At 36.1% G+C, this 22,558-nt stretch overlaps 1 protein-coding gene across 4 annotated transcripts; it reads left to right on the top strand.

Moving 5' to 3' along the window:
• Positions 1 to 4: 4 nt before the first annotated feature.
• On the top strand, positions 5 to 19,481 carry LOC306876869 (dnaJ homolog subfamily C member 15-like). 4 transcript variants are annotated; one of them, XM_079428309.1, is made up of 7 exons: positions 5 to 136; positions 904 to 955; positions 4,861 to 4,934; positions 7,742 to 7,818; positions 8,149 to 8,171; positions 9,859 to 9,929; positions 18,000 to 18,476. In XM_079428309.1, exons 1-6 carry the CDS (start codon positions 32 to 34, stop codon positions 9,912 to 9,914), a joined length of 387 nt encoding a protein of 128 aa, XP_079284435.1. In that variant the 5' UTR covers positions 5 to 31; the 3' UTR covers positions 9,915 to 9,929; positions 18,000 to 18,476. The 4 variants fall into 4 exon arrangements, with proteins under 4 accessions (XP_079284435.1, XP_079284432.1, XP_079284433.1 ...); XM_079428307.1 differs by having other exon boundaries at positions 13 to 136; positions 8,149 to 8,225; XM_079428306.1 differs by lacking the exon at positions 8,149 to 8,171 and having other exon boundaries at positions 11 to 136; positions 18,000 to 19,481.
• Positions 19,482 to 22,558: the final 3,077 nt, after the last annotated feature.

Here is a 22,558-nt window from a genome sequence, read left to right as displayed (position 1 = left end):
CTCCGTAGGTGTGTCTGTCATAATCAGCAGCATGGCGAGCTCCAGTGGTGTAGTGATGGAGGGGGACTTCATGAGACATGCTGAATATACACCGAAGTCTACCGGGCAGAGTGAGACAGATATTGACAAACGCCTTGTGAGTAAACGTCGCGGACCATTTACACTGTTTTACTATTAAATGGCTGAGCTTTTGTCATGATCGTGTCATCTGTGTGCTCATGCATAGTATTGACCTTGCTGTAGTCACCTTTTTTATTTTAATATTATTATTATTTTTTTTTTACCAGAGGTGTTAACAATTATAATGTTATAACAATTGCCAAACACATTATGTAAACTAATACATTAATAAAAATGGCCCAATAATGATTATGCAAGTGTTGTCACGTGGGAAATTAACACTTTATGGCCCACAAAAAGCTATACGTACAAGTTGATTTAATAAGTATAGTCATTTGTCAAGCCAATCTTGTTTGTCAAAGCCTTATTTGAAAGATTAAAATAGCTTTAAAAAATTTAAGTTAAAAGGTTATATGGTTTCTATGGCATTCTGGGTTTTTGCTATGCATTTTGAGGTAGTAGCTGGGGCATTCTGGGTGTTTTTATTAATTTTGGGGTATTGTCTGAGAAGATAGATAGATAGATAGATAGATAGATAGAAATAACATCTTAAAGGTTACATCTTAAGAAACAGGAAAAACACTCTTTAGAATTAAAAAAAAAAAAGTTCTAGGAAGAATCTTAAATTTCCAGTGGAAGTCTAGTGTAGTTTTTTAAATTTTAATAATCTGCTATGGGAAAAACCTTGTGTGCCTTGTCTAATGCTTAAAATCTTTCCCTACCAGCGCTTGACTTGTGTTTATTATAAATTATCATAGTGATGTGATGATGTGTGTGTTTCAGGGTGGCTGTCTGATGGCAGCGGGGCTGGGAGTTGCAGCGGCAGGGTTTGCAGGTGAGCACATCTGCTTTGGACCCCTGTGTATTAGGGCTGCACGATATATTGTATGCGATTGTCATGCGCATCTCTTCAGTAAAACCTGTTCTGTGATTAGTATTAAATCTACAGCTCTATGTATTAAATGCCACTCCATCTGAAAGCAGGTGATGGAGATTTACTGCTAATCACAGAACAGGCTTTACTGAAGAGATGCACATGACTATCGCATGAAATATATTGTGCAGCCCTACTGTGTATACATCCTTTTGGAGATTTGTGTGTCATTAAACCTCATGTTACATAGTCACATGCAGAAGCTACATGCATTTATATAATATGTGTGGTATGGTCTAATGGTTAAAGCTCTGGGCTGAGAACCAAAGGTTACTGGTTCAAACTGATGATTGATCACCATTGTGCTTTTGAGGTAGTGCTCAACCTCAGATTACTCCAGAGGAGACTGGATTGCTTGTATTTTCTTGCATGGCTTGACTGTGATAAGCAATTTCAAGCTGTTGATAGCATTATCCATGTAACAAATTAGGCATTTAGTTGGTTTACACAATATTGTCATGTTATGACACACAATGATGTTAGCCTCAGCAAATTGCAATAGTTTTTAAGAGCAAAGCAAACAAGTACTTTTAAGTTCCAAAATGTGTCAGAGTTAAGCGATATCACACAAGTAAGAGAGCTGTTGTTTCAAATATCAGCATTAGCACAATTGTGTGTTATTGCTTTTATGCAGCAGTTCAATAAACAAGAAGTTAGTACTGAGTAACTTACATTTTAGATGCATTTTTGCCTGTTACTTTGTCTGTTTTTGCTTTGCCAATAAAGGCTCTCATGCTTGTCATGTGACACACAGCAGCCACAATACCACTGGATAACTGATATAGGCTTATGTCCCTACTGAAAAAACCCCAAAACAATAAAACCATCACAGAAAATTTTAATGGGTTCCACTACAAATACCATTACAAACATTTTAACCATTAAAAAATTATTTTTTTGTAGTGTGTTTTGGGATATATTCCATTAGGATTTATTGGTTTTAACAAACCACCAATAGAAGGCAACCAATTACCAGTAGAGACCAACAGGGTCCATTACAGTTTCCAGTAAAACCAATACAAGTCCCATTGTAATGGTGTGTCTTGTTTTTTTCAGCAGGGGTTTTATTTTATTTATTTATTGAAAATATCTCACTTGCATTCGTACATCTTCACTTTGTTGTTTCTGATGAGAGAATTAGTCAGAGAATTCAGTCAGCCAGCGCGCACGGTGACGAAACTGAACGCCTCTGATTGGTCCTTGCATTCATAAGCTCAACAGAATCATATGTGATTGGTTATAATGCGTAGTGCTTTTAAAACGTGTATGTATCTGGCTCTGTGCCAGCCAGCGAACGCAGATTTGAATTTAGCAGCTGGTGATGTTTTTATTTTTTATATATATATATATAGTTTACAGGATAAACTGGGCATTTCACCCAAAATTGTTTGCTATGATATGATCCCAAATTTAGGGGTGGTTTTAGGGGTGCTATATGTGTGGTTTTAATTGTTTATCATGATTTAAATGTATGCTACTATGGGAGACCATATACTTAATAAAAAAAAAAAAAAAAAAAAACTTTGGACAGAATGAATTTAACCATATAAAACTGAGGTTGGTACAATTTTTATAGATGTTACTGATTTTAAAAATGAACAAAAATTTACCTCTGCATCCTAACTCAAGCTACTATCAAATGTGCATTTCTAAAAAAAAATAATAATTATTATTAATATTATCAGGCAACCCAAACCTTATTCTTGATTTGAAACAATATCACTCATTAGAACATGCAGAAACTAAGAAATAAATTTTTCTATTTAGATATTTATTTATTTTGTTAAGGAAAATTAGCAAAATTCTGGCTTTAAACTTGAACGAAATAAAGATTTGACATTTATCGTCATAATTATCGATATCGACTGATAAGAAATAAATTATCGTGATATTTTGTTTGGCCATATCGCCCAGTGCTAGTCAAAACGAAATTAAGGCTGATGACTGATCGTTTGGCTAGACAAGACCCTTATTCCCCAAATCCTCTGATCGTGTAGAGGCCTTTGAAGCTGCATTGAAACTGCAATTTGGACCTTCAACCCGTTGGCCGCCATTGAAGTCCACTATGTGGAGAAAAATAATTAATTTCTTAATTTCTTTTTGACTGAAGTAACAAAGAGATTAACATCTTTGATGACATGGTTGTGACTTGTGAGTAAATTGAGGAAATGTTTATTCTGGAAGCACTAATCCTGTAAGTACAAATTCATGTGCATATACGTGCATGCTATGAATTAGAAATACATTTTTCATGAGAAATTCTCCTGTGTGTGCAAATATTATTTATGAATGTGACCCAGGCACTTTTTTTTATCCTGAATGTATCAGTCTGTTTGAACAAATCTGTGTAGTAAATGATTCAGTGACACACTAATAAAAACACTCATCAGTTATTTCAGTCCCAAATGCATTAATGTGCTAGAGCACATCAGTTGAGGGAATGATTCAAATACTCACTCATAAAGACAATCACTTGTTTCGATCCTGAATGAATGAATTTGCTTAAATGAATCAGTGACACCTCCCCACCACTATAATACACTGACGGTCTGTCTAGAAAGCGCAAACACAGACAAGTAAAGTGATATCAATGGTGAAAAGTCCCAGTGCTGTTGAACTACATATCAGCACTCTTGGAACTCTGTGTTGGCGAAGCTTTCGTGTTTGCGTTCTGGCCCAGACTATGTTTCTAGGCAGGATGTTTGTAAGCTAAAATCCCTCATGTTGCGGTTCACAGTGGGATAGAGTAGCCATTGTATAATGTAATAAAAGTTTTTTCCTCCTTTGTCGTCTTAAAATATTTAGCTAAACTTTCCGTATGTTAGAGCTGCCCACAGATATTTATGATGTGATTCTAAAGGATTGGAAGCACTCGAGATGATGGCGACGGTGATGAGGGTGATGGTTAAGCCACTCTTACTGTGAGTGTTTGTTCAAGCCCCCAGATGAAGCTCGCCCTGGTTAATGAGGTCAACGCGGCCTCTTGCATTAAAGGAATCAAAGTGATTGTAAATGGCCCCATGTGGCCAAATAATTCAAGCGACTTTGTCATCGGCCTGTTTACGTTTGATTCTTTTCTGGCAGGTGTGTCTGCCGTCCTCCCAACTGCTGCGTGGTAGTTAATCATTGTTAGTCGCCAAGTCTTCCACCCATAGCTGTGTGAGGTCAGGATGGAATAGCACTTGTGGTCGCTTTGAGGAAGGGGGCTAATTCCCATTTCAGTACATCGAGGGGGCAGCGCTCCTGCCAAAAGCTGAGGCGGTGTGTGGTCTGCTCCGCTCAGAGGCAGGGCTTTGGATTACTGTGGATGGGGCCTCAAATGCTTTTTTGCTGAAAAGCAAAATAACGTTTTTTTTCCTCTCAACAATGTACTTCTTAGAGTTTGATGGAATGAAAGTCCAAAAATGTTCCCATAATGAATTACTTGAATGATTTTGTGTTCTTCACCTACTGTTTGGCTGGGTTAAATGAGCCGCTCAATGGCCTTTCTCAGCTTCTTTATTGAATGCTGGATGTTCGAAGGCATTTTATGTTCATTTCATTGGGTGTTGCTGACTTGCAGTGCGTTGGGTCACAGTCGAACCACAACCGCTGGCAGTTCACCAGCACCCTGACCAAATAAATACCAAGGGAAGTTGAAAGGCGACCTCACCTTTAACACGTATTGAATAAGACTAAAATGTGGTTTTGTCCTTGGTTTCACCCTTAAACCAACTTTGTTAACCCTGGAAATGATCTCTGTAAATGGTCTGATCAAGTGGCACACTTTTCAACCCTTTTTTCCCTTTTTTTACATTTGCTTTTAGGTCGATATGCATTCCACTTGTGGAGGCCTCTGAGTCAGGTGATTACAGAAGCTGCTAAGAAGTTACCCTCTGCGGTAAGTGTCAGAAATGAACAAACCATTTTTTAACATACACTTTGAAAAAAAGGTTCTAAAAGGTACATCTCTGTACCTTATCAACAAATGGTATATATTGGTTCCTTAATTGTTCATATTAGTACTTTTCATGAGAACATTTTAGTGCTTAAAGAGTACATCTTAATACCTTTTAAAAGGGTAACGCCCTAGTGAGTGTTTTGTACCTTTTTTCTGAGATTGTACATAAGCAAATGCTGCGTGATTGCTTTCTAACACCCTATGAATCAGTATTCCCATTGTGAAAAGTTCCAGCATAACATTCATTTTTAAACACCGCTTCTATTTCAGAAAGCAATGATATGTGGGAATGAAATTCAGATTTTTCCGTGTTCATTTCCACATCTTGAGGCACTTGTTTGCGTGCGGTGTTGGCATGTTAAACCTCCTGCTGTAGGGAGATGGACTGATTCATCACATCTGGCCGTTGCTGTAGTTCACGCTGTGCTTCTGGTTTTTGATGGAGTTTGTAAAGCTGTTTTGTCCAGGTTCTTCTTAATCGCCAGGGTTGTGTGGTTGGGGCCGGTTCCCAGCGCTTTGACTCAACCTGTCCACCTGTGTGCACTGAAACTTCTATAATCTCAGCGGCTTTCTCCTAAACAGGGTTCGCGACAGAGCACACTTGTAATAGTTCATTATTAGAGTTATTAATCCAGCGATTTCAGCATGCTGTGAATCACATAATGGATGAGTGTGATTTAAGTGTCCTGTTGTGGGCTGAGATTGGACTGAACATTCTGGCCTCTCTCGCTCTCTGAATGTACACATGTTTTTACTCAATCGTGAACTCTGACAAAAATACTGCAGTATGTATGATTTCTGAAGGAGCCACAGACTGGTGTTATTCTGTTATGGAATTTTAATTAAAGGGATAGTTCAGCAAAAAACATGAGTACATGTGTTCCAGACCTGTGTGCTGTTGTTTTTTCCATGGAACACAAAAGTTTGTGATATCACAAAAAATACATTTCTCTAGAATTGTTATGAATCTCTTGTTTATGCCACCACAGTTTATAGTCATCTAAAATGTCAGACAAAGACAAAAAAACATAAAAGCATCCTAAAACGATCCTAAAAGAAGTCCATACGGATTGTGCACTATACTTCATGGTGCTGTACTGTCTGTTTTGGTCTGTTCTTCATACAAACCTATTTTATGGATAAAGAAGACATGTAATAAGCAAGTCATGTAATAAAGCAAGTCAAACATTTATGATGCATTAATGAGATATTTTTGAGGCCCTGTTTCATTCAGTGCTTCAGCTGTTTGAAAATTGTTCAGAAAGTCTCCTGAAAAACAACAGCATATGGGTTTGGAATGACAATGAGCAAATCATGTATTAAGTGTTAAAATAACAAAAAAGAACATTTTAGGGTTAAACTGTTTCTTTAAACTGTAAGTATGTGCTGAAAATACTGAATCTGTGAACTTGTAGAACTGAATATGGAAAAGTCCCAAAGTGGAAAAACTTTGAAGCAAATGAAAATGTAAACATGGCTCTTGTGAGGTCTGTACTGTAACAAAATCTCAGCAAAAAAAATTGTTTGCTAAATTTCCTCAAAACACTATATGAGTCAACGAATCCCAGTTTTGGGTTAGTTGATTTATGGTGCATTCACACCATGTTGTAATTACTGGATTAAACCTGGGATGTTTGTACTTGGATCTGATGTCCTCGGGATTGTGTGCTTCTGTGCAAAACTACTACCAGCTAAATAATTGGGTGGAATTTGGAGTAATCAATAGACAAAACGACTGCATATATCAAATAATGCAAATATTAAAAAACAAATTGGAATTACGAGGTCAACGAGGACGTTAGCACTTTTTACAAGTCAGTCAATCTTGTAATTATGGTGATTCCAGCATAAATGCATGTTTAGTTTGGGAATTTGGATAATTATGGGGTCAATCATCTCAAATCCCTAAAGTCTCTATTTTCACATAATGAGGTGAAAGTGCTGATCTTGAGCGTATTTGATCCAAAGCAACCTGTTTGCCATCAATATTGAGATTATATATGTTATTGTGCACATCAGTCATCATCTGTTATGAGTTCAATACAATACTCATGTTGATTTTTTATTTTTAAATAGGGTTCCTGGAGGTCTTAAAATGTCTTAATTTGCCCTCAGCATTTTTGTCGTTTTCCAGTAAAAATATAAAAAGAAAAGTTTACACACATCCTAGACATTTACATTCAGAGAGCATACTGTTGAATGGTGTTCCCTTCAATTTATTCCTTGAATTTTCTTTATTTGGTCTTAAAAAGGTCTGAAGTCTTCATTCAAAAATTCACCTCCATAAAACCTGCGGAAACCATGTTAAACCAAAAAATGTTAGAAATGCGAAGCTTATATTTTTATTAAAGCACTTAGAGGAATTATTCAGTTAAATCCTGTATAAAATTTGAGCTGTATAGTTGGTAAAATCGTTTTCAGCTGGGATCACTTTTCTGTGTGAATAAACTTCTGATTACGGATTGCCACATAATGTCTGTGCTGCACAGATACTTCCATCATGTATCATTGTGTGTATCATGACAACCAAATTGAAAGATTGGGTACAAGTGATTCTATCATCCTAGTTTCATGCCAGTAGGGTTGAAGCCTTGTGTGTATGTTAACGTTTACTGCCTGACCCTGTGTATTTCCATTCTAACTGTTTAAAACTGAAAAAGGCACCTTTTTTTTCCTCTAGTAATCGACAATATGCAACAGGTATGCTGTTGATAGAGCTTAACTTTGAATTTTCTCTTCTTTCCTAGTCATTTTCTGCATATTACAAAGGTGGATTTGAGCAGAAGATGACCAGACGGGAAGCCAGCCTTATTTTCGGGATCAGGTAATTGTGGGCTAAACAAAGCCTTAAATCACTGCAATTCCTCTTAGTGAATTCTCTCATTATGAGTTGTCATGGAAGAAAACAAAGGTGTTTTACAGTATATACACATACTGCATCACTGCACTTCCCAGAAGAGCTTGCGGTTAAGTCTGGGGGCAATTCTTTTGGTTTTAAGCCAGTCGTCATCTCCTGTCGTCACGGCTTTGATCCTATCGTCTAATGGGAAAAAGTCTCAGCTGTGTCTCTAACTTTGTAATCTGCTTTTTCGGTGGACCACCCTCCTCCTCCTAGGAGGGTATATTTCTCAAAAAATTTCCCTTACTTCAACAGAAGTTCACAGGGTCCCACACCAGGTGAGACTCACACCGTGCAAGCATCACATCCTGTGTGGCGGTGCTGGCGTCAAAGCTGAGTGCCTCATTTCTTTGTGTTGTCAATCAAACTGGACTAATGTTTTCATAAAGTTGAACCAGACTGTAAATAATATTTCTTGGATGTGATCAGTATGAACTCGGTCAACCGCATTCACGCTCATCAAACGGTACCGATTCGGGTTAATAGTTTGTATTATTCTCTTCTCATCTGTCTTCAGCTTTACTTTGGTGTCTGTCACTCACAGCTGAAATAACTGGCCTCATAATGTTACTGTTTGCTTTGATATACTTTGATCTCTCTACACCCGTGGTAAATTCAGCTAATCTGTAGAGTTACTTGTGCTCTTTAAAGGGATAGCTAGATCATCTAAAAATGAACTTTTTATCATTTTTTTAAAGAAATTAATACTTTGTGAGCAAAGATGCAATACATTGATCATTAGATTAATATTTCAAGTAAATTATTTATTTTTTACTTTCTGTTCATCAAAGAATCATCAAAATATTTTCATCAAAAAGTAGCACAACACTAATAATAATAAATGTTTCTTGAGCAGCAAATCTGCATTATAGCATGATTTCTGAAGGATCATGTGACTCTGAAGACTGGAGTAATGATGCTGAAAATTCATCAAAATTACTTTTTAAAATGTATTACAATAGAAAACAGTTATTTTAAAGTATAATAATATTTTACTGTTTTGCTGCATTTTTGATCAAATCAGCCTATTCCTACACTTAAATTATTTTATTTTAAATTTTTTTGCAGTTCCGTTTGTGTTTTCTGTGATCATCCTTATATACATTGCTGACTTTAAATGCATTTGAGCACAAATTTATTCTCCCGAAATGCCACACATATCTGGTAAAGATGCTGACTCTTCTGACAAATGCAGTTTAGCCTGATGGATTCGTCATCATTCTGGAATCCTCCGCGCTGCACAGTGTTTTAATTAGTTTCTCTGGCCCCTCTCAGACGCCCACTCCTGCATATGATTTGAGGCTTTAGAGGAGGGTTTGTAGGACTGAACGCTTGTGTGTAAGCATTAATGTATCTTTTAATCATCACGTCTGGCTATTTTGCTATGACTCAGACCTAAACCTTGACAGATGGAGGCTGGAAAGAAATTTATTTTTCTTTTCGGTAAGGAGACCGTGTGAAGCCAAGTGGCCTAAAACCACCTGTCCTCAGACCATAACTCATTACTTTAGATAGAATACAATATTTATATATAATGTAAGTAAAATATGCTTGTATGTGTGAAACAAGTTTGGGAATACTAAATATATGCAAGACGAGTAGAAAATATTCGTATTATAAATTCATTATTATTAATATTTTTTGTCATTTTGTCAAATGCTTTTCTTTATCCATTTGTCAGACAAATAAAAAATGTCCGTAAGCATACACAAATACCTTTTCCCCCTCTAGTTCTGTTGCCTGTTTTGCCCACTAAATTGGGGATTTTCAGGGGATGTACAGATTGAGTATTTCCAGTTTATGTGTGCAATGTTGGAGATAAACCACACATGTTGATGACTAGTGCAAAAAAAAAAAAAAATGAGTCTGGAGGCCTGTAATTAGATTCATAAGGCAGTTCACACTGCGGCCACTAGATGATGGTGTGCTCCTTTTCTAAATGTTCTGTTTTCTTGTTTTGTGCAGTCCGACCAGCAGCAAGACAAAGGTACGGGAAGCCCACAGAAGGATCATGGTCCTAAATCATCCAGATAAAGGTCAGTAGTTCAAGCTGTCATGTTGGGAAGGCTGTGTGTTGATCAATAAATCTGACTCAGCTCTCCACATGCAGCCTTTGCTCAGTGTATTGTCTGAGCAGACAGCGGCAGAGACAGGTGTTGATTACATTATTGATTTGAACAGCATTTGTCATTTGTCATAACACACTCCTTAAAGAGAGCTCACATCCCTGAAATGCTAACTTGCTGTAATATAAACCATAAACGAGAACCACACAAAACAGGACAAAATCAAGTGAACCATCACTTCAGCCAGTACTGTAGATTCAAAATGTTTAATGTAAGAATTTAAATACAGAGTCTTTCACTGAAGGAACAATGGCATTTAATTATTTGCATATTCACCAATAATAACAAAACCGAAATAAACAGCAACATTTACCTACAGATTTAAAAATGCCATGCATAATGAATTAATCATTAATCTTTCAATTTTAAATGTATTCAGCTAATAGTTTTAAATTATTCATAGTAAAAAATCAGTCTTAGCAACTCTAATTTAATTTTTGCATATGGAGTTTAAATCGGAGACACTATTAATACATCCTAATGCATGTCATGAGATGAGAAAGGAAAGTAAAACTAATGACACTCTTTAGAAAACATATTATTAAATATTATTATTGTTTATTATTATTTAGCAGTTGCTTTTATTCAAAGTGACTTAAAATGAGGAATACAACAAGTGATTCGTGCAATATTTATATACTACTGTTGAAATTTTGGGGTTCATTTTTTTTTTTTTAATTAGTACTTTTAATCAGGAAAGGTGCATTAAATTGATCATAAGGGACAGTATGCACTTCTACATTTAAAACTTTTACATCACAAAAAATGTATTTCAAATAAATGCTGTTATTTTGAACTTTTATATTCATCAAATAATACAACAAATTTTTATAGTGCTGACAAACATATTCGGCTGCACATCTTTTTTAATAAAATATTTCTTGAGCAGCAAATCAGCATATTAGAATGATTTCTGAGAGTAATGATGCTGAAAATTCAGCTTCGCGTCACAGAAATAAATGACATTTGAAAATATATTCAAATACAAACATTTATTTTGAACCGTAATAATTTCCTCTTTTTCTCAAATTTATTTATTTTCCAAATATTACCGTTTACTGTTTTTTCCTAAAACAAATCTTACCTAATCCTTTGTTTGTTTGTTTTTTAATTGGATCTTAAATCACAGTCAAAATCATTGTAAACGGATGTTGAATATTCTATATCACACAGTAGAGATAATGCACCAGGTACAAATGTGTTTAGATCTGATAAGGATTTGTTCACTCTGATCTGTACGACACAGGTTATAAATCACTGTCTAGCGACTTGCTTTTTTTTTTTTTTGCATGGTTTCACCTATTACACACTGTGAGCTGGCGTCTTTATTTTTTCTTGGTCACTGTACTCGCCCTGTTTTTCTGTTCAAGGTTAATGGCCTCATCTTGCCTTTCTCTGGTTTACCCTCTTTCAGGTGCATTTCTCACAGTGCTCAGAGGTGCTGTGTGTATGTGTCAGGCCTTGTTTGCTCCTCTCAACCACTAATACTCTCAGTGAAATAAGCAATGGTCTCTGTGATTCTATCTGTAGTGGAGCGATAAGGCCTGTGACTGCAGGGAGGACTTCCTGCAGAGAAAGTGTGCCAGATTTGTCCCATCCTCCAGCTCTGCTGAGAAATCCTTTATTACAGTGCCGTTAATAATGGTGTGCAAGCCCCCATCCCATTTGTTATACTAGTGGATGGGCTGAGGTATGAAAGACCCCATGAAATGGCTTGATTGCTTTCCTGTTGTATTTCCTATTGAAACCGATTGGGATAGAACATGCTGAAAGTCTCAGCCTTTTTTATATAGTCAATAGGGTTAAGGTATGGTCACATTTACCATTGTTTGGTGAATTTTCGTGTATGTCATCCAGTTATTTCAGCAGATATCCTGACAATTGGGAATTCCATATGAGGGCAAAAGATTTCCCCTTGCAGATTTCGCAACAGGTTCAGGGGTGAGTTTTTTTTACAAAGCTGCTTGGTTTGAAAGTGACTTTTGTGTCAGCTGTGCTTCATACAACACTGGCCTGTTGTAATATTTGCAGGTCTAATGATATGCAATAAATGTGCAGTTTAAAGTTCACATTTTGCCACCCAAATAAGAGACATTTAAGTAGAAATTCTATAAAATGTAATATATTGTGTCCCTTTTTCTAAAGAATATAAAAAGCACTTTTAGTACTCAAAGATCTTTCGTACAAAATGAACGTGTGGTTGCATTATTATATTATATTTAGTGCAGTCAAACGATTAATTGCGATTAATCACGTACAAAATAAAAGTTTTTGTTTGCATAATATATGTGTGTGTTCTGTGTATATGTATATATTAATACACACACATACAGTATATATTTTGAAAATATTTACATGTCTGTATATTCATGTAATTTATATTGTAAATAAATATATTTAATATATAACAATATATAATATAAATAAATATATAACAATATATTTCTGAAATATATACATGCATGTGTGTGTATTTATATATACATAATAAATATACACAGTACACATATATTACATAAAAACGTTTATTTTGGATGCGATTGTTTGACAGCACTAATTATATTATATTATATAAATATTTTAAATTTTAACAGCATTGAAGAAACTATAAGCCTATTTTATAGTATAAGTATAGGCTTATTTATACGATTACATACACGTAAAAACACGCTAAAAAATTAGACTTAGAACAAAACTGAATGAAATCGTTAATCTCAATTATTTGTTTGACAGTTTATCCTCTGCACAAAATTTATGATTATGGCAAGCCTATATATCGCTACACTATTAACAGTAGACAATGGACATTTTTGCCCACAAAGTTTTGCCGAAGTATTGCTAATGTGATCATACTTTCATGCTATTTAAAGTTGCGTGTTTGATATTCCTCTTTGACATCTCTTACTGAGATCTCTTACCAAATGTCCCTATAAGGAAACGAAATGGCAAAGCATCCATTAAATATCGCAGGTGTTCGATTGTCAACAATGACGTCTCTTAGCAACCGAACTGTGGAGGGTGATGGATGCTGTGCGACACTAGCATCTGTTCTGCAGGAGTGCCATTATCAACAGAGAGGATTGTTTATGATGCAGTGTAGCATTTTATTTACTGTGCATCTGACAGAGTGCCGACATATGAGTGTAACAATGCAGGTATTCAGTAACAATGGTCTCAAAATGTCTTATTATTTCTGATTTACAAGACTTTTAAAGCCTCCGAATGATCAGTTTCTGAGGAACTCAACGGCTGTGTGCAAAAAAGCATACTTTTGAATAAACACTTCAAGACTGTCAAAAAATATTTTGCATATAGTATGCATATGGGTCATATGAATGTTATCCGGACATGTTATATTCATCATGTTGCCTCATAGGATACTAAAGTATCCATTGAATGCACACTTCATAATCTCACTGGAATGGTCATCCTGGTACTTTTTGCCTACTGTTTTATAAATACTGTGAATTTGGACATACTACTCTTTTCAAATACTGTTTTCGCCTGCTATATAGTGGGGAAATATGCGATTTCGGATGCAGCCACATTCGGTACATCCACATGCCTCCTAATGTCTCACCTTGACATCACACACAATTCATGTCAGAAAAGACTCTGTGACCCAGATGAGATTGAGCACTTTTCTATATTTCTGTTCATTTTGCATGTAGCCCTTTGTGAGTTTAAGCCCCTACGGCAAGGTTTAACATTGACATGAGGATCGACGCTGTTCGCTCTTTAGGCCGTAATGAGATGATTAACTTTGAGTGGTCAGAGTAATGGCATGGAATGATTGTTGAATTGCCTTTCATTAATTTGCTTGCTATGAGCAAATTGGGACATTGAGAAACCGTCATACATGCCTTAACTCATCTAACAGAAACTGAATAAAAGCAGAAACTAAGAAAAAGCAATTGATAGGGTGTTTTTTTTTTCTCTCTGGTTATTGTGTGCTGTCTGTAATGTGACTTGTGTGGTTTGTTGTGTCATGGGCTGAACTGTACTTTGAAATGAAAAGCAAAATTATATATATGTGTGTGTGTGTGTGTGAGAGAGAGAGACAAACGAGCTGTCAAGAGTGAAAATCTAGTTACAAATAATTTTTCTGTTTTTTCATAAAAAATGAAAGAATTATCAAGTTATACACATGAACATTGTGTTATACACATGAACTGTAATAAACAGTAATATTTACTTACAAATATTTGGATACTGTAAAACAGATATTCTTTTAAGTTGTAAACAAAGATTATTGGAGTATTTTTCACAAAATAATACTATTTCAGTCTTTCTACTTAAGAATTTCATGTTTAATTCAATGTCTTACTTGCCATTCCTTTGTAATTAATTACTACCAGAGTAAAAAATAAAGTACATTTTTTTTCTTAGTGTATTAAAACATTTTAATATGAAAAATTGTGAAAAAAAAAAAAAAAAAACCTGAAAAAGAAACAAATTTGTGAGGAACAAAAAAACAAACTGTTGAATCATAGTTTTGATGGTTCAATTAATTGATTGGAATATACACTGATTTGATTCATTGAAATGAATCAAACTTTTGTCACTAAGAAGAATTGCAAAATTTCTCTCATGTGAAATAAGTCCATTGACAGTGTCTACAGGAAATGTCCTGGGCAAAAATATATTGGCAGAAAAACTAATGTGTAATTAAGTGCATCACTGCAGGCTGTGTTGAGCGCGCAGCTCCACTTCCTCTCTGACACACAGACAGATTAGCAGCCTCCTCGGGCCCTGCTCCCTGCTACCTGTTCACTCTCCTGTGTGTTTCCCAATTTGTTATTGTTGCTTATCATGATAGTCTTGTGCACTGTGTGTGTGTGTGTGTGTGAGAGAGAGAGAGAGAGAGAGAGAGAGCGCGCACAATGGATGCTTTCAGGATCCTGGAGCTTTGTGTAAATCCTCCGAGTCCTTCAGCAGAGCAAGGTCATCATTGCCACAATGCTGTTCCTTGAATCTCACAGAAGCATGTCCAGGTCTCACAGACCCCATTGTCCCCAAAGTGAATAACATATCAAATAATAAAATGTGTTTTATGTATTTTTTTTTATTATATTAATTACATTTTTGTTTTGTTTTCTTCTGAATTTGGTGTTTTTTTTTTTATTTCTTTTTTTATTTTATATTTACTGGGCTCCATGCGGTCTGGGCATGTGTTGGTGAGATTCAGGGAACAGCACTGTGACGACTCTGACCTTTCTCTGACTGATGGTCTCCTGGGAAATACACCAGTCATCATTTTTTCCCTTATTTCAGTCTCGTCTCACATTTATTCCCTCACATCTTCACAAGTGAGCTTTACAAATGGTTAAACCAATATATCAGGAGTTGTTGATATTTTCTAATTTAAGAACATCAGTATGTCATGTTTAGACAGGCCAGTGTTTGTCACCCAGTAACAAGCTGATCATTATTATTACTTTGGCTGTCAGTCATTCAGCATTAACTCTCTGGTTACCCCATGTGACCTTGGCTTCATGAACCACTGTACAACAGTCAATTAGCAATTTAAGCTGTCAAGAATTGATCATTATTGTCATAAAACAACATTTAATTTAACTTGCGAACAAGCTAAACTATAGCAAGTCTGGAGTATTTACGATGTTTCCATCACCTTGTTTTTTTTGCACATTGTTTTTATGCACAAATACACAAATTTGAAACAAATAAAGAAGTAATATTGCAATCCATAAAAACATTGTGTACTAAAGTGAAATGCCACAGGGGGGAAAAATACTGGCTAACTGAAACTGTATTTAATACTTAGAGGAAAAGCTTTTATTTGCAATGTTTCCATCACTCTCTTTTATGTGCATTTTGAAGTATTGCATCAGAAACGAGTGATGGAAATGGCAAATTTTGAAAATCTATATTTTTTTTTATGCTCACTTGAGGTGGTTTTTGACTTGTGCGAAAAAGGGTTAATGCAAATATTGGGACATGAAAATGCATTTTGCAAATCAATTCTGCATGAGCATTTAAAAAAGTCACGTGACTTTGCACGATGGAACGGCAAAATCTGACTAACCAGTGGATCGATTTTGTTGCACTTCATCTGAAATGTTGTTATGGTCATTATGAAATGTCAGAGCAAAATCTTTCGTCAAAGTATTTCTGTATTTCCTCCCAGAATGGTCTAACACGACTGCATTCTCAAACAGCTGGTATTCACTTCCGAAAACTATTAATGCATTTATTGTGTTTCATCTGCTCGCTCTGAGGCGCAAGTAATTTATTATATTTGAAAATTATTATATTCAGTGGCTTCTCCTACTTCTCTCTCTGACTCGTTGGATGGAAACAGTGCTTATTCGCAAACATTTTATGCAATATTCCAATTTTGCGCAACAACTCAATTTATTCTCAATTTAGGATGAAAACCCGGCTAATGACAGCTTCAAGACACTTCCTATATGAGCAACTTTAAATCTTGAATGTTCCGGGGGGCCCTCTTGTGAATCTTCATCTTCAGTTTCCTCCACAAATGCTCTATTGGGTTTAAGTCTGGTGATTGCCTTTGCCATTCCAACAACGTTATTTTATTCTTGTGGAAGCAATTCAGAGTCTTGTTTGAAGTATGTTTTGGATTGTTGTCCTACTGGAAGGTCCATCTACAGTATGTCTCATCCTCATCATCCTGGTGGGTGGCAACAGATTCATTTGAAGAATTTCTGGGTTCATGGCTCCATTATTCTTCCCTTCAGTAATATGGATTTTGTGAAGCGAAAAAGCCCAATACCAGGATGTATGATTTTTTTCTGTGCATACTTCTTGAGTTAATGGCAATGTCTGGACACAATTTCATGCCAATTTCTGCATTGCAAATGTGTTTAATTAAAAAACTGTTGATGTGTGATATTCAACACTGTCGAATACTTATTTCCCCCACTGTATATAACTTATGCACTGCACTGTGCACTGTGTGGCTGCATCAGCAATCAATGCATAATAAATAGAAGAGGTTGTAGGCAGTAAAGAAAGCAGTGGTTGCCATATTTAAAGCAAGTGAGAAAATAAATGCGCTGAAGGGCTCGTTGCGCAGTGAGGAGAAAGTGATGGGTACAGATGTGAGGGTCTAGCTATCCTCAGGTAAAGTCTGCTCTGGCTTTGTGACTGTGTTCTGGACCTCCAGGGTGCCTCACGTACGCTCACACTCGTGAAACGTGTTTCACTGAACCAAAGATGCAATGGAAATTTATAGCAGCATGATGAGGCGCAGCAGGCACCAGGTGTGCCTCATCACACGCTGCCAGCTATAGCACATTTTTACCCCCTCCCAGCCATGTGGACGTGGGCTGGAAGTCAGTGATTGGAGGCAAAGAGATTTCTTTGGATGTAGAGCTGTAATGCTGGCAGCACAAATCAAGATAGAATTGAGCCTGTGGACTCGGAAGGAAATGAATTATGTTGCTCCATTTAATTTCAAAGTGACTTTAAAATGTTTCTTGAACAGCAAATCAGCATATTAGAATGATTTCTGAAGGATGATGAGACACTGAGGACTAGAGTAATGATGCTGAAAATTCAGCTTTGCATCAAATTAAAAATTACATTTGAAAATCTATTCAAATAGAAAATAAGATTTTTCAAATTGTAATAATATATCACAATATTTACTGTATTTTTAAGCAAATAAATGCAGCCTTGGGAAGCATAAGAGACTTATGTCAAAAACATTTTTAAAAAGCAAAAAATGTTATACCAGCCCCAAATGTTTGGATAGTAGTGTATCAGAACATTGAGAATTGTGTTTTTTCCGTTTTTTCGTATTTGTCATCCTTTCCTATCAAAATGCATGCTACGGATGTGAAAGCGCAGAAAATTTAACCTGATCTGAAGTTTTTTTTATGACGGATGAACGTTTCGAAGGCAGTGTGTAAACGTGGTCGACACAATGTGAGGTCGTATTTATTTTTTAAAGTTCGAAAATGTTACTGATATAAACTGCTGCTTCTCCTGCAGGTGGATCCCCGTATTTGGCAGCAAAGATCAATGAAGCAAAAGATCTTCTTGACTCTGGCCCTCGGCGCTGACCCAGCTGCCCGCGCTACCCCAACAGAGAGTTACATCTACTTCAGAGCCGCCAACTCACCCATGAGCCTCCACAAGTCATTGTTCTCCTCCATGTTTTTCTGCCATAAATCAGCTGACTCTCAGCATACTGTGCTCCTTTCTATCTGTCACTGTTCCCCACCGCCACTTTAATGCAAGTTGGCAAAGGTTGATCCTTCACGTTAAAGGATCTTCACACTGTCCATGTGAGAAATCTCGCAGTAGTCTTTATTTATTGAGGTGACTTGTATAATGTATAACGTCTGCTGGTGGATGTATCATTTCCGGTGGTCTAAAAAGCCTAAAGTATTTCCCCTAACCCGCAGGGACCAGACTATGTAGGTGCTAAGTTATTTTAGCATGCTGAATAAACTGTTTTACAAATGTAGAATGACTCATTGTGAGTATTTTTGTGTTTGTTTGTACGCTACCATTTTCCTCCCGTTATGCTCTGGCTGGTGTCTGCTGTACAGATGCCTGGTCTGCACATCTGATGGATCCACGCAGGAACTGAGCAGCTGGGATTGGACAGAGGGACATTCTGTACGCCATGACTTGGACTGCTGATTTGCCGTTTGTCAGACTGAGATTAATGCCAAGGACAGGATACTGCAACACAAGCTGCACAAACCAGTCACACATTACTGCAAAAGGAATAAAAGGCAAGCAACAGTGAAAGAAATTGCTTCTAGGATGCATTTTATATTTAATTTCCTTGAGAGCAATTTCGAGCTACATTCAGAATAGAATATTAGCTTGTCCCTACTGCTTACTCTAATTTAAAAATAGCTAGTAATGTGAAGGCATTAATCCACCATAAACATTTCAAACAGTGGTATGCTTTATTGTCATATGACCTCATTGTTTTAGATGTGAGCAACGTCCAGTGCAACTTTCATGTAAAAATATCTTTACAACTTTGCTTTAATGTGTCCTTGTTACAAATGACATGTATTTCACTGTTAAAAAAAGGTTACACTTTATTTTAAGGTGTCCTTGTTACAGTGTAATTATACATTTAAGTACTGTGTAATATTACTTAACTAGATGTACTTAATATTTGGTTAGGCTTTGGCTTAGTGTTACTTGCATGTAATTATGCATAATTTATTGTTATTGTAAAAGTACATGTAATGTGTAACAAGGACACTAAAATAAAGTGTTACCAAAAATTGAAATTGGTTGCATTATTTTGATAAGTTATAAGTTATGGAAAAACATAATATTGCCATGACTTATTGATAAATTTTACAGAGTATAATAACAGTATATTATGTGTAATTACAAACACCTAAACCTATAATAATTACATGTTACATAATATTATTCAGATCTTATTTGTGTGGTTACACTGTAACAATGACAAAAAAATAAATTTTTAAATCCTGTTTTAATAATTATTTTTTGTCATGCTTTAAAGAAGTACACTTATTTTGATGTGTTTCCTATATACTAAAGAAGATATAATACTTGATTAGAATTTCAACTGTAGTGTGTTATTCAGTATTATGTTTAAAGTTAGAATACTTCATTACAAATGCATGAAATACAAGTTTCAATAGAAATTACATTTAGGTATATTTTAGCTTACCATAAATGTTTACCAGTATATTCGGCAATACACTTTTTTGAAATTGCACATAAAGATAAAAAGGACTCTGGACTGCATTTCATTTAATATGAATTTAAACTGTAATACATTGTTGTTTTATTAACATTACATTCATTTCACACTAGAAGTATATTCATTTAAATTATATTATTTCCGTAATAATAATAAAGAAAAACTATGCTAAAGGTATGATTTGTGGAAGTTTTCCACTTGCTTCTTACGAGACCCAGTCACTGATTTGCTGCTTCAAAACAGGACATTATCTTGGATCGTTTATTGTTCCAGATGGAATAACATGAAAATTAAGCCAGACCGTTGCAGTATGAATGCGAGTCGTATGTCATGGAAAGACTGGATCGACCCAGTTCAATTTCCAAATGTTCCATTTGATTATTTCAGCCATGAGATCTCTGTAGGTGAAAGCTTGAGTCTACAAATAAAACTCAGTGAGCTGTTTGGCACGCTTATGAAATACTTGCCACTTTGAGTGTTGCCCTGCTCTGGCCTCGCTTCTGTAGCTGGCTTTATTTACTGCACAGCCTGCTCCTATTTGCCTGACCCTTCGTAAGGGCTGTTAAAATTTATCAAAAGCTGGTGTGCCAGACAACTGGGAATGCTGTCCCACAGTGTGACACTAAACCCGTTTTTCTCCAGACGACATGTATAACAGGGGTAAAAGCCCTGATTCTGGCTAAAGTTGCATTGCGGTCAGGCCACTCTGTCGTGAGATGTGTTGCTTTGACCCCCTTGTGACTGCGGCTATTTTCGGCCTCTGCTTACCGTGAAACCAGCATGGAGTTCCTGAGCAAGCCTGTTCTCCGCACGTTTCTCTCTGTCAGGGTGGATTTCCATTAAACAGTGAAAAAATTTGAAAAACGCCAAACTAATCCACACAGGACCTCATTACAGCCATGTGTAATGCACTGTCCAGAGGAGCCGATGATGTAAGTGAAAACTAAACCCCTCATAAAACTCATATTAACAGCTTGTACATTTCAAATATGTGAAGGCCTATAGTCTACATATGCCAACTTTTACACACTCATCAACATTTTTTGAACAGCAATCTCAGTACAGCTCAATCGCAGTATCTCAATTTCAATCGCAGTATTACGATGAAAGGTTATACGATGTCAAAAGTGTTATTTCCTGGCATTATCGGTCTGCTTGAATGAAACTTCATGTGATGTTTCATATAAATTTTATGACAGCCAACCAGCTGCCAGGCACATTCTTTAAAGGCTCTTTGATGCTTCGGTTCTGTTCCTGTTATCTGAACTTTTTTTATTCATCTGCAGAAAAGGATGAAATTTTAGCTGCATTATTTTTCCAGTTACTTGATTCAAGGAAATCATTTATGTTAAGTCATTTGGAAATCTTTTTTTTTTCCATACATACACACTATAACTTATCCAGAATTGATGTATACGATAAAAAAATTAAAGCCAATTTTAAGCATACCGTGTCCGTGACCTTATTATGTTGGCTCGTATTTAAGCATTTTATCATGCTTCTGAGACCCAAACTTTGAGTAATGCCTCTAAAAGCTTTTAAAGCTGCATTTGCTGCTACTGATTTGAAATTGAGTGATGCAGTGATGACATTTTTTTGGGTCCAACCCTAGTTCCCTCAACAAAACCCAATAGGATTTTTCCATTGACTTACAGATTATTTGAAAAATAAATGCAATCACCAGAAGTAAAAAAGCTTAATGTAGGCTATACATGAACTATACAATATGGTCGCATGACTTCAATGTCTCATTAGGCTTCTGACAATATTTGTGACCCTGGACCAGAAAACCAGTCATAAGGGTCAATTTTTTGGAATTTAGATTTATACATCATCTGAAAGCTGAATAAATAAGCTTTCCATTGATGTATTGTTGAGGGTGCAAAAAAAAAAAAAAATGTGCCTTTAAAGTTTGCAGTGCTTTGCAATGCGGTAGAAAAATTTACAAAATATCTTCATGGAACATGATCTTTGCTTAATATCCTAATGATTTTTGGCATAACACATGGCTAATTTTGACCCATGCAATGTATTGTTAGCTATTGCTACAAATGTACCCGTGCTGCTTATGACTGGTTTTGTGGTCCAGGGTCACGTTTTAGCTGAAAGTTTGACTTAGAGTAGTTTGCAAGAGCATGATTATAAACACAGTGAGACTGTAAATCAGGACTTGTGAGTAGGCAATTTATAAATCATGTGCAGAAAGGAAATGGCATGTCTGGTCACCTTATTGTAAGTTAAAAATGAAAAAAATCACAAGTGGATATTACTGATAGAAAATGTGTTTAATATCTTGAGATTGTGTTAATCACACACCTTACGTGTATAAGGTGACGACGTGTCTCCGCTTCCTTCCAACATGGAAAAGTGAAGCCAAAACATTTCAGTATGGCCACTGCAAAAATCATCTTGTGAAAATGACGTCATTTGGAGCCAGAGTCTGCGCAGTAGTGATCGTGAGTTGGAGCCATGGTATCACAGTCCCGCTCAAATTCCTGCAGACCCAATCGCAAGCTCACAATCATGACCACACCCCATTTTTGTAGCATCGAATAACTGAAGGCACTAAAATCAAACTAATTGAAAAAACTAAGCGTGACAAGATAGCCTACCTAAAGTGATGGAAACCATTTTTGGTGAAAATTATTTGAAGTGTAATTAGATTTTTAAAATTTTGCTCACATCCCGTTTGTTTACATTAAGGGTGCGGGGTCTATGACCTATACACCTTATTCTTCCTGTAAAAATGGGCGCGGCTATTTGGAAAATCTGTGGGTTTCGATCTGGTCTCATTCCCTTCCAGCTATTTTTAGCTATACAAAACCACTCGTTTTGCTGCTTGATA

The sequence above is a fragment of the Barbus barbus genome (assembly GCF_936440315.1).
Source record: "Barbus barbus genome assembly, chromosome: 11".
Classification (NCBI taxonomy): domain Eukaryota; kingdom Metazoa; phylum Chordata; class Actinopteri; order Cypriniformes; family Cyprinidae; genus Barbus; species Barbus barbus.
Note: the sequence above shows the minus strand (reverse complement) of the source record. Positions and strands in the feature narration are given on the sequence as shown.